This window comes from Oncorhynchus kisutch, linkage group LG2 (genome assembly GCF_002021735.2).
Source record: "Oncorhynchus kisutch isolate 150728-3 linkage group LG2, Okis_V2, whole genome shotgun sequence".
NCBI classification, from domain to species: Eukaryota; Metazoa; Chordata; class Actinopteri; order Salmoniformes; family Salmonidae; genus Oncorhynchus; species Oncorhynchus kisutch.
In genome coordinates this window covers 46,120,640-46,134,562 of record NC_034175.2, presented here as the reverse complement: position 1 = coordinate 46,134,562, position 13,923 = coordinate 46,120,640, and the positions used below count along the sequence as shown (strand labels likewise).

Genomic DNA, 13,923 nt, shown 5'->3' with positions numbered 1-13,923 from the left:
GTCATGCTGAATGAGTTTGAATAACAGACTGGAAGCTTCAAAAGGAGGGTGGTGCTTGGAATCATTGTTCTTCCTCTGTCAGCCATGGTTACCTGCAAGGAAACACATGCCGTCATCATGGAGGATGGCCTGGTGTCAAGAAGGGCAGCAAATAAGCCACTTCTCTCCAGGAAAAACATCAGGGACAGACTGATATTCTGCAAAAGGTATAGGGATTGGCCTGCTGAGGACTGGGATGAATTCATTTTCTCTGATGAATCCCCTTTCCGATTGTTTGGGTCATCTGGAAAAAGCTTGTCCAGAGAAGACAAGATGAGCGCTACCATCAGTCCTGTGTCATGCCAACACTAAAGCATCCTGAGACCATTCATGTGTGGGGTTGCTTCTCAGCCAAGGTAGTGGGCTCACTCACAATTTTTCCTAAGAACAAGAATAAAGAATGGTACCAACACATCCTCTGAGAGCAACTTCTCCCAACCAACCAGGAACAGTTTGGTGACTAGCAATGCCTTTTCCAGCATGATGGAGCACATTGCCATAAGGCAAAAGGGATAACTAAGTGGCTCTGGGAACAAAACATTGACATTTTGGGTCCATGGCCAGGAAACTCCCCAGACCTTAATCCCATTGAGAACTTGTGGTCAATCCTCAAGAGGCGAGTGGACAAACAAAAACCCACATATTCTGACAAACTCCAAGCATTGATTATACAAGAATGGGCTGCCACCAGTGGGCTGCCACCATGTGGCCCAGAAGTTAATTGACAGCATGCCAGGGTGGATTGCAGAGGTCTTGAAAAAGAAGGGTCAACACTGCAAATATTCATCAACTTCATGTAATTGTTAATAAAAGCCTTAGACACTTATGAAATGCTTGTTATAAAATCAAATCAAATTTATATATATAGCCCTTCGTACATTAGCTGATATCTCAAAGTGCTGTACAGAAACCCAGCCTAAAACCCCAAACAGCAAGCAATGCAGGTGTAGAAGCACGGTAGCTAGGAAAAACTCCCTAGAAAGGCCAAAACCTGGGAAGAAACCTAGAGAGGAACCTATGTGGGGGGGCCAGTCCTCTTCTGGCTGTGCCGGGTGGAGATTATAACAGAACATGGCCAAGATGTTCAAATGTTCATAAATGACCAGCATGGTCATATAATAATAAGGCAGAACAGTTGAAACTGGAGCAGCAGCACGGTCAGATGGACTGGGGACAGCAAGGAGTCATCATGTCAGGTAGTCCTGGGGCATGGTCCTAGGGCTCAGGTCCTCTGAGAGAGAGAAAGAAAGAGAGAATTAGAGAGAGCATATGTGGGGTGGCCAGTCCTCTTCTGGCTGTGCCGGGTGGAGATTATAACAGAACATGGCCAAGATGTTCAAATGTTCATAAATGACCAGCATGTTCGAATAATAATAAGGCAGAACAGTTGAAACTGGAGCAGCAGCACGGCCAGGTGGACTGGGGACAGCAAGGAGTCATCATGTCAGGTAGTCCTGGGGCATGGTCCTAGGGCTCAGGTCCTCCGAGAGAGAGAAAGAAAGAGAGAAGGAGAGAATTAGAGAACGCACACTTAGATTCACACAGGACACCGAATAGGACAGGAGAAGTACTCCAGATATAACAAACTGACCCTAGCCCCCCGACACATAAACTACTGCAGCATAAATACTGTAGGCTGAGACAGGAGGGGTCAAGAGACACTGTGGCCCCAACAGGGCCAAACAGGAAGGATATAACCCCACCCACTTTGCCAAAGCACAGCCCCCACACCACTAGAGGGATATCTTCAACCACCAACTTACCATCCTGAGACAAGGCTGAGTATAGCCCACAAAGATCTCCGCCATGGCACAACCCAAGTGGGGGCGCCAACCCAGACAGGATGACCACATCAGTGAATCAACCCACTCAGGTGACGCACCCCTTCCAGGGACGGCATGAGAGAGCCCCAGTAAGCCAGTGACTCAGCCCCTGTAATAGGGTTAGAGGCAGAGAATCCCAGTGGAAAGAGGGGAACCGGCCAGGCAGAGACAGCAAGGGCGGTTCGTTGCCCCAGAGCCTTTCCGTTCACCTTCCCACTCCTGGGCCAGACTACACTCAATCATATGACCCACTGAAGAGATGAGTCTTCAGTAAAGACTTAAAGGTTGAGACCGAGTTTGCGTCTCTGACATGGGTAGGCAGACCATTCCATAAAAATGGAGCTCTATAGGAGAAGGCCCTGCCTCCAGCTGTTTTATACTTCAGTAGTCCATAGTAACATCTGACAAAAATATCTAAAGACACTGAAGCAGCAAACTTTGTGAAAATTTATATTTGTGTCATTCTCCAAACTTTTGGCCACGACTGTATACTGGAAATACATAGCTTAAAGATATACTTAATATACTTTCTATACTGTACGTCCTTTCAGGCTTTGGGAAAAACATGCTACTGTATCAGAATCTCAATGCAGTCAGAGGATAGGCTATTAATACATCTCTGCTAGCATGTCTGTTTCTCTGTTAGTTTCTCTGGGAGACTAGGTCCACAGGCTAAGGGATATCAAGACCGTGTCCATATTTTAGAGTAACGGCTATGTGTAATAGAATGCTGAATACCAGACCAGAATTAAAGTTAGTTGCTTTTGTTTTTATTTGATTTTTTCTAAGGCACAACTACATGATTGAAACCATTAATGGTTCACTACTACAAAGATGAGAAAGAAAAACCCTTGGTTCAAATTGTTTCCGATCCGGCACAAAGGACTGACTAGTCTAAGGGTGCAAAGGCACTGCCAAAACTGTCTGAATCACCTCCAATAATGCCACATTAAACTGCTTTTAGACAGGGTTTAGACAATCGTGCTCATGAACACATATAGTAGAGTACAGCCAGTGAGTCTGTATGAGTTAACCCAAATGCCAAATCTGAAAAATGCTCTATTATTTCTGTCTGACTCACAGCCCTACAGACATAATAACTGCAACAGTGACCAGTGACCAAACACAATCCCACTCTCTCCCACACACTCTATATTCTCTCTGGCTGGAGCTTTAAGGAAAATAATCTTTCTCACTGGAGATAGCTGTCTGGACTACCTATCTGTTTGGGGTTGTGTGCGTGTCTGTCTGTCTATCTACTCATGCTGTGTCACACCTAGCCATGCTAGGTCACTCTTTGCACCTTCCTGTCCTGAAATGTTTTTTCTTTCTCTGGTCTCAGGAGCGGGAGGCTGGTCTCCCCAGGTGACAGACAGACAGCCGTGGCTGCAGCTGGACCTCAGGGACAGGATGGAGGTGACGGCCGTCGCCACACAGGGGCACTACGGCAGCTCAGACTGGGTCAGCGGCTACCTGCTGCTCTTCAGTGACACCGGCCTAGCCTGGAAGCAATACCGACAGGAGGATGGGGTTGGGGTGAGTCTCCTCGCTAATGATTTCTGTACCAGGAAAGGCTCTGTTCTCCATTTGAATCCTTTAAACATTTCTGCAGGCCATGTTCAATAATATGTGAGAGCTTCAGATCTATAACTGCATTCCCCATTACAACGCCCGGAAGAAGGCGTCAAATAAAGCTGTATCTGACAGTAACGTCAGACTTCCTTGGGAAGATACATAGCTAGCTAGTTTGCCTCCTACCTGTCAACTCAGAAGCAGTACATGCTGACTGCAATGTTTGGGTTTGCTGAAGTGGATTTGAGTCAGACTAAAAGTATGAAAGAATGACAAAAAGTCTATGGAAGAGTGACACTGCTAAATAAGACTGTTGGATAAGAAACATATGACTCAGTGTCTGAGCTCTCTCTATCTTCACTCTGCCAGATACAAGGGAGTTTTAATCCACTCTTTCAAGTCTTTACTTCATTTTAGCGTTGCCATGAGGGACAGAGTAACGGTTGATCAAGATTTTTTGAGTCTTGACTGTTTTTTGTTCCTGCGGTTTGAAATCCCAACTTGGATTTGAAATCCTAACAAAGGAGGGTTTTTGCAGATGCACGTACTCATCAGGCAACTACACCCCATGGACAAACATGCACACAGGTTCCTCTATCACACCCTTCCAGAGTGTGGAATAAGAATTGTTATCCATGTCCACTGATGATTTATAAATATTGCACTTGGCTCTATTTTTTCCCCTCTCGTTCAGTGTGTGAGCAGAGAGTAGAGGAAACATGCGCCTGTGTGGCCAATGCAAAGTCACATTACAGGAGAAAAGATTGATTGACTTATCATGTCCATTTTTTTTGGGGCCTCATCAAAATGGATGCCGCGTCTCGACCTGGAGGTGTGAACTTTTCATCACTCACATGCTCAGAAACACATGGATGAAAGAACACCTTTTCTTCTTCTGGTACAGTATGACTGAGCTCAGCTGCTGCTCATGTAGCAGTCATATAGGGTAGGTCCAGCTATAGACCAACGACACTCCTATATCATAGAGGCGTTGGAGATGGTGCCACGGCAATTTCAGTGACCTCTCTATTAGTTGGTGTCACTCGAAACCAAGCAGTCATAAACCTTGTAGTATTGTTGTTGGTGTGAGAGGTGTAGGATCCATTAGATTCAGAGTAGTGGCCATAACTGTGCTTGTGCTGACAAGCCAGCTTAGGGCTCTTATAGAGCTGACATTGACACATATCTTTCCACACCCTCATCTCTCTTCATCTCCTAGCCTTTGTCACTTAACGGCAGGTGAACCTTGATTCCTCGTAGTGGAAAGTGCTGAGTGCAGGGGCTTTCTGAGTGCTTGTTGCTACACAGTTATTACTGTCATCGCATGTCTTCCCCAAAGACATGCATTTTAGACGCTTTCATGCCTCATAGGTTGTCATCTCAATAATAGTTTTCAAGGGCATAGTCTATACTCAGTGGTACTTTGCTTGACATAAATGCATGTACTTTGTCTGTCATGAAAGTATTGCCAGTCAAAGAAAGGAATGGAAATTGCCAAAATAATGTCAACAGCGTTGTTAATAAAAAGAAAAGCTATAACTTTGAGAGGGCATCATATTTTTCTGACAGATTAACAAATAAAAAAAAATAGACCAAGGTAATGATGGTTATTTTTGGTTAACCATTACATCGCAGTTGAAAATGAAATATTTCTCACAAAATGAACTACAATTCTGCTACGCAAGTTACATCGTAATTATTTGATGGTTATGTATTTGACATTTGAGATGATAAATTATGAACTTTGTCTTTAAATGATAATCTTATAGCAGAGGTCATAAGCTAATTCTGTATGTATGAAAGGGTTAAACACAACATGAATTATGTTGCACGCCATAATGTTCTAAAAGGTGCTGATAACCATAAGAACGAACATGTATTTCTCATTGAACCTTTATTCCACCAGCAAATCTCATTAGGTTTGTGCTTCTCTTCTCCGAGAGACTTTGCCCTTGATAAAGAAGCAGCGGATGTCACTCATTCAAACCATTGTGCTGAAAAGGTTTCCCAGGTTCAACCCACTCTTTCATTTTCCATGAAGGGTTTCAGTGATTCTTTTGATGTAGGAGCACAGCACTTTTCAGTTTTTTTTTTTTTTTTTTAAATTGACAGGGGCACCTTTTTTAGAAAATGGTATTCATTGACGTGCTGCTGGTAATTTTCACCAGGTTTCCAAGATCAAAGACTGTGAAAGACCAGAGCAGCTACAACATTGGTCTTTCTGCATACAAATGTGGAGAAAATGGAGCCTTCGATATAAACAGGTTGTGCTTTGTTTAAACCTATGCATCTTGAAGCCATCTTACATTTTATGCCTCATGTATGTTTTGAACCTTGAGAAAAGGGTCACATAAGGACATTTGCATACATGATTTGTCATGCAGTTATGTAGGCATTATAAAGGGCTTATGGAGGCGTCATTAAACATTCAAAGTGTGACCGATAAACAGATTAACAGACCTCCCATTAGTGCTGAGTGCTGCTCCCAGGCTCTCATAACCCCTGATTGACCACATGACCAGATACATCAGATCATGTGCTCTCCATACTTTTGGTTCATTTCCAATATCCAGCTCTCAAGTCTTCCATTACAGGGAGGCTTGAGCAGCCCACAGGCCAATCAATATGGAGTCTATTACCATGTGAAGATTGGGTGCAAGAGCATGGTCTGGTGGTCAGTGTAGATCTTCTCCGGGTCTAATTGATGGAAGGTTCGTTGGGATTGTCGAGGGGATCGGAAGCTCCAAACTGATGCTGAGTAATTGGTGAGAAGAAGACACATTTATCTCCATGGGTGGATATCTCACTTGTTTAACACATAGCTTAATATTAAACAAAGATTGGTGATGTTGATGATGAGTGAAAGTTAACTTCCAAGAAACAGAGGTTAACGGTTAGCTTGGATTACATTTGAATGACAACGTACACATACATTTTAGAAAACTATGAGCATGAATATTTAAAAAAATCTATTTTTTGGTTTTGGTAATGATTTATTCATTTGTTTTTGTACTACATCGTAAATGTATTGTCTTTTTTTATAGTGTATAAAAAACCCAGGAAATAGTGCAGTTGAGGTGGGAATTCCATCTGCAGCTGTTTGTCCAAGGATGTGTTTATAAATTGCCTCCAGTGTGTCAAAGTGCGCTCTGAGCCGTTCGTAAATTCAAAGTGTTTCGCTCTGGAGCGTTCAGAGCGCACTGGACGCTCTGGCCAAGTATTAGGGTTGATCCGAGCCTTCTGACCTCACAATGTCAGTCAAGCACCAAAAACTTGCTAAAGTTGGCTAGCTTGCTAGCTACTTCCAGAATCAAATGAGAGAACTCTTAACTCTGATCATTTTACTCGCCCTAGCAGAGCTGGTTAGACTTTTCCATGTTATCAAGAGGGTTAGTTACTGTAACTGTGCTGCTGGCGACTATTTCATTCAGTTTTTTGCCGAGTTCATAAATGAATCAATTACTCAACTCGGAGTAGCCAGAATGAATTTACAAACGCACCCCATATCAACATCTGGCAAGTATTTGTGAAGAAGTAGACATAATGATATTGCTCCCTATCTGGTACTTTAACTAGACCCATAAAGTCACATACTGGCCTATTATTTGTCCTCAAACAGGAATTAGTTGGTCCCATTTCACACATGCAGAATATTTTTCAGCAGCAGAATTAGCAATCATTGTGGTCCATAGTCTCTGCAATGTAGTAGCTTTCTAGTTTAGCTAACAACAAACTCAAAGTCTTTCTGACTTCAGAGTCTGGGAAGGCTGCATGATGCTGTAGGCACAATGCAATCGATAATGGGGTCTGGGATTTTTTTATGACTCAAACACCCGCATGTACAACCACACACAGCCCTCGAGCTCCACCCCTTTACAATACAACTGTTTGATTTTCAAATCCAAACAACCTGAGGCCTCAACCCCCAGGAAATATATATATATATATATATATATATATATATATTGAGAAAGAACCAATCAAACAACAGCACATTTCTGCACGAATACTCCATTTACAACGGACTCCTGTCCAGACTAGTGTGTCACATCTCTCCCTTGCTGTGTACCACGTGAGTCAACCAGGCTAGTTACTTCCCTGAATTTGACTAGTTTTCTAATTTTCTAATTATGTGGTCAGGAAATTGTAATTGCTTTCACGGGGTATCTTTTATGGAGCTTCAACGGTTTTTCCTTAGATCCTAAGAAATATGCTTTTCTTGAGTGGCAGTAGTACATGTTTGGTTAATGCATCAATGTGTTTTCTGTCTCCATTGAGTCAATATTGTTTCAATGGCGGTTCTGAGGACAGCAAGAGCTTGATTCCGTAGATATCAATATGGGAGACAGCATCCTTTCAAATAAATAAATATTGACTTACTTAAACAAAGTATACCAACATCTCATCCGATCACAGAATCTGTGATTATTAACTCATATTTATTCCATAGCAGAAAATGGCTAATCATATATCAGTATTTACAAGTATGTTTTTGTTACATTTTATCTTCAGTTTCTGATGCCTCAGACAGAAGCGATGCAACATGTAGACGTACTGTGATGAATAATGAACTCATCTTTTCTCAAAAGTTTCTGTCCCAGGTGCTATTCTGTGTTTTCTTCCTCATTGAACAGAGTAAATAATAGATTGTCTCTGATGTTTGCCTATGTGCAAGTGTAGCAGAGCATCAGAGACAGTGGAATGAAGAAAGCGCTTGGCGTAACCCCTTGGGAGAACTTGGCTGCCTTTGCCTCCCCTGTAAGCCCGGTAACCATGGCACTCAGGTGCTCTTTGTGTTTGACACATAGCTAAGTCCGCCCGGCTCAAGGGACCATATAAAGCATCTTTCTGCAAGGGGAAGGAAGATACGTTAAAAAGCTTGTACTGTAGCTAAAAGAAACACTGGGGCATTCTTTTCTACAACTCAATACATCTTCCTTTGTTTAATGTACTGTTTGTATGTTTGTTTTGCATCGAGTGAACAATGCCTCAAAATAGTAGGAACTATCCTCAGAGAGCTTTCATATCTTTTCAAATGTCTACATGACACGAGGAGACATGCCATTTGCCTATGTTGTTACAATATATTGTCTTTAGAATTTTATTATCCTACATTTTCATATAGAGGGGAGTGAATATTTTACCCTAGAGCTAGTGTGCATTCAGCTGACGTGCATGACATTAGGGACCTCATCACAGTAGAGGAAGAGTAAAGAGTCCTAATGAATGGGAGGGAGGCCGTTGGTTCAAGAGTCGATACAGGAATAGAAATAATGAAGTCACTGTGGGGTTAGTAGCTGTTTATGTGGACAGTGACAAACCTAAAGCCCTGTGGTCCAATGGGAGGTATTCTGTCCCCTCGGGGTTCTAGCCAAAGACTCTGGTTCACATCTGCACGGTAATTGGGCGGATGTGTTGTCGCCATTTTTTTCAGATCTGGAATAACAAGGGTTGTTCTGGGACAGGGTTTAGTTTCCATTGTGCTTTAAAATAGATCACTCTTGCGGGAGACTGATGTTCCTGATATGACGCAAGATGACTGCTGGGACTTTTGTAAAGCAAGCTGCAAAGCTTAAAGTCACTGTCCCTGCTGAATCACTTGTTGTACATGTGTTTCCAAGGTCACACACACCATGCACTCATCCATTTCAGTCCAAACATCAAACAAAAAATGTGTCTTAGGTCTGCTGTATATGACTAATTTGAAAGAAAGAGATGACACTCATGACGATTTGTATTACCTTCGAGGGCCTGTACGTATGTGTACTCACTCACTACTCACTCAACTCACTTTCTCTAACTGAATAGAGTTTAACCATGATTCTTGCAGCCAACAGGGAGACATGCAGATACTGCCTCTGGGTCTTACTCAGTTCAACACAAACCATTGGTCTTGACAGTATGATTGAATCATTATAAGTCATTTCAGTGCTGATTCCCTTACTTAATTTTCAAAAGACAGAAATGTTACAAAGAGAGAATTACTGATCAGTATTGCATGCCTATACTGTTGATTTAAGGATTTAATGAAGAGTGTCATTGACCCAAACGACGCTAGATAACGCCGATAGATACATTCTATTGAATTATTGTCTATGTTCTAGGTAAGGCATTTTCTTGTATGCTATTGATGAGATGATTATGAAATGCTAAGATATCCTGGACATATAGGAGAGATTTTAATATCAAGAAATGTAATGGCATTTGTATATTATAGTCATTAGGGGGGAAACATTTGGGGGGGGGGGGGGGGGTAGTGCCTTGATTTTTTATTATTATTAATAAACATATCCTGCTATATAAATCCTAATGAAAGGGGGGAAAAAAATCCAATATTATGAAAGCTGACACTTGGAAAACAGAACAAGGAAAACAATGATGAAATTGCACCATGCAGGGTATAGTATATGTTTCCAGGCCATTCTAATTCAAACAGAATACTAATGACTTCATGCAAATTGAATTGTAAATAGCTTTTGCCATGTTGTTATTCATATTGTGGTATCAAAGTGTTTTCATTAAGTAAAACAGTGTGCACAGAAGCCACAGTACAACAACGCAAAATGCAGGACAGAATCTGCATGATTATGATTTCACTGTATGGGTGTCCTTAGTCCGTATCTAGTGACCATGATATTTTGTATACTGTGTGCGCGTGGGTGTAGGCCTATGTGTCTAAAGACACTATGACACGTGCTTGGAAGGTGTTGATATGTACTGGGACTTGTTAACAAAATTTTTAACAAAACATGTATTGTACAGTTGAGAACTACCATCTGTACAATGGATGGAGAACAAAGAGAGTTTGTCCATTTGTGTTGCCCTCAATACTTCCTTTGAGAATGGATGAATGTTCAGTCATGGCTTACACAGTAGAGTCGATGATGTGATTAAGAGGATAAATATGATGAGTATCTTCATAAAATTTGCATTTTACTTTTCCACCTCTCAGGGTGCGCTTAAGGTTACTGTAGTGACGCTGCATGAACGATGAAAGACACTTAATGCATCTTATGTAACCCTTCTGCCTGTTCTCCTTCCTCTCTGTGTGTCTCCAGAGGTTTGTGGGGAACGTGAACGCTGATGGCGTCGTCCACCACAAGTTGTCCCACTCTATCAGAAGCCGCTTCCTACGCTTCGTCCCGCTGGACTGGAACCCCAGTGGCTGGGTGGGACTCAGAGTGGAGGTGTACGGCTGTGCCTACAGTGAGTGACCAGACCACCAACATTACAGAAAACAAACGTGTTCAGCTAATATCATAATAACTCCATACACATTGAGCTAATATCATAATGTTCTGGCATCTGTGATTCTAACCCATTTGGTATTCACTCTGTGGGACTCCTGGACTGCATTGGACATTGCTCTAACAAGAGCATGTTCAAACCTGTCCAGACTCTAACACTTGTCATTGGGGCTTGTCATCTATCATGTGGCTGATTGTATCCCCATGTTGACGGTGGAATCCATGAGAAAATAGCATTATGCTAGCCAGTAATGTCATTGTAACCATCCTTTACATTGTTGCCCATTATTTAATAAGATATACAGTATATGCTAACTGAAGAGACATTTCCTTCTGGCATGCCTTCCTTCATACAAGATCAAAGCAAATACTGACAGAACACAGTCCTCACCAGTTAATAGAGGCAGACAGTGACAGCCAGCCAGGCGTGCCAGTTGAGAGCCAGTCTCTGCCTGGGTAATGCTAAATAAATAAAGGGGAGTAACTGGGACGCCTCTCACACACATTCTGAAGCAGCATTAACTGGATCAGCCAGTGAATTACTGCTTTGTGAAAGACAGTTACAATTAACCCTGAGTGAGCACTTTCATAATGCCGAACTGTTCCACAGCATGATCCCTGTATTAATGTTGGATGAATGTGTGCTCTGCTAATAAATGCTGCGTGACATGCACCTCAATGTTAAAATGAAACTCCGGAGTGCTCTAACAACGAGCAAATACAGAGGGGAAGGGAAGAATCTTGGAGCCATGCAGTACCATTGAACATGTCATAGATGACAAAGTTGCACTTATAGGTAAGCCCTTGGAATCTGTATTCGGCTCATCATAATCATTATGGAAATCTTGCTGAAAGGAAGGTCTGACTTTTATACATCCTCTAAAATGATTTACAGACATGCATAAGATCCGGGCACAAATCAATGACAAATGTTGAAGTTAGCTGTCATTTGCTTAACTGTGGTCGGTACTGCCCAAATTAGCATGATTCAAACATAACATGTCTACTTTAATTACACCAACAGAAGAAATATTTCAACATTAGAATGCAGATTTCATTTTTTAATGTTCACATACTTATTGCAAATCTTGTTAATGTCAACTGAAGGGCTGTCCTTTGCCTGGAGACTGAGTCACACCCATGTCTCTCCATCTCATTTTGTTTTTCATTCACTAGACCCTCAGACTTCAGATCAATGAAGGGTAAAACGATTTAACTTATTTTCACAGCTAATCACGTGAACAATTCTTACTTTTGTTCTGAATATTCCCCATAATTGCCATAATGCCTTATTGTAATTGACAAGGTTGGGTAGGTTACTTTCTAAATGTAATCTGTTATAGTTACTAGTTACCTGTCCAAAATTGTAATCAGTAACGTAACTTTTGGATCACATAAACTCAGCAATGTAATCTTATTACATTCAGTTAAGAGGCATTAGAAAAAGACAAAAATGTATGTTACCAATTTAATGACATCTATTGTAGGATAAATCATTTTTAAAGTTTACATAGCTGGCCATATATGGATGTTACATTTTACTTAATGGGTTGGTTATGTAGACATCTTCTCACCCATTGCTTTCTACTTGTTACGTTCTGACCCTAGTTCTTGTGTTATTTGTTTGTTTTAGTTGGTCAGGATGTGAGTTGGGTGGGCATTCTATGTTTTGTGTTTCTAGGTTGTTTTCTGTGTTCGGCCTAGTATGGTTCTCAATCAGAGGCAGGTGTCGTTAATTGTCTCTGATTGAGAATCATACTTAGGTAGCCTGGGTTTCAGTGTTGTTTTTGTGGGTGATTGTTTCCGTGTCTGTGTTTGTTCGCCACACGGTACTGTTTCAGTTTTGTTCAAGTTTATTGTTTTGTAGTCATTGAGTGTTCAGTTTATGTTTTTAAATAAACAACCATGGACACTTACCACGCCGCATCTTGGTTCGATCCTTGCTTACACCTCTTCAGAGGAAGAGGAGGAAAACCTTTACACTACTACATATAATAATACGATTAAATTATATATATTCAAATACACATTTAGATTTGTGAACAGCCATCCACAACAACCACGTAAGGCGCAAATAGCTAAATGAGAGAGCAACAGTGTGATTCAAATCAATGCGCGATGTAGGTATCAACAATACAGTGGCAAGAAAAAGTTTGTGAACCCTTTGGAATTGCCTGGACTTCTGCATACATTGGTCATAAAATTGTATCTGATCTTCATCTAAGTCACAACATAAGACAAACACAGTCTGCTTAAACTAATAACGCAAACAATTATACGTTTACATGTCTTTATTGAACACACCGTGTAAACATTGACAGTGCAGGGTGGACATTTTTTGTCAACCCTTGGATTTAATAACGGGTTGACCCTCCTTTGGCAGCAATAACCTCAACCAAATGTTTTCTGTAGTTGCGGATCAGTTGAGTCTCAATCGGGATCAGGTCAGGACTGGGCCACTCCAGAAGGCATATTTTCTTCTGTTGAAGCCATTCTATTGTTGATTTACTTCTGTGTTTTGGGTTGTTGTCCTGTTTTATCACCCAACTTCTGTTGAGCTTCAATTAGCGGACAGATAGCCTCACATTCTCCTGCAAAATGGCTTGATAAACTTGGGAATTCCATCAATGATATCAAGCTGTCCAGGCCCTGAGGCAGAAAGCCACTGCTGTAAAAAAAAAAAAGAAGATCTGTGCCTCGACACAATCCTGTATCGGAGCTCTACGGGACAATTCCTTCGACTTCATGGCTTGGTATTTGCTCTGACCTTATGTCTACAGGTGTGTGCCTTTCTAAATGATCAATTGAATTGAATTTACCACAGGTGGACTCCAATCAAGTTTTAGAAACATCTCAAGAATGATCAATGGAAACATGATGCACCTGAGTTAAATTTTGAGTCTCATAGCAACGGGTCTGAATACTTTCGTAAATAAGGTATTGATTTTATTGCTATGGGGTATTGTGTGTAGATTGATGAGGATTTTTTTATCCATTCTAGTATGAGGCTGAAACATGACAAAATGTGGAAAAAGGTTAGGGGTCTGAATACTTTCACAATGCAATGAATAAATATATACTGTACCAGTCAAAGGTTTGGACATAACTACTCATTCCAGGGTTTTTATTTATTATTACTATTTTCTACATTTTAGAATAATAGTGAAGACTTCAAAACTTTGAAATTACACATATGGAATCATGTATCAACCAAAAAATTGATAAACAAATCTAAATATATT

General features: G+C 41.2%; 1 protein-coding gene across 1 annotated transcript in view; it reads left to right on the top strand.

The window, feature by feature from the left end:
• The window catches only part of LOC109867271 (contactin-associated protein-like 5), a 115,212-nt gene that overhangs the window by 27,493 nt on the left and 73,796 nt on the right, over positions 1 to 13,923 (top strand). Inside the window, exons 3-4 of the mRNA XM_020456332.2 lie at positions 3,205 to 3,398; positions 10,493 to 10,640. Coding sequence (XP_020311921.2) covers positions 3,205 to 3,398; positions 10,493 to 10,640 — 342 coding nt within the window. The remainder of the gene's footprint in view (positions 1 to 3,204; positions 3,399 to 10,492; positions 10,641 to 13,923) is intronic.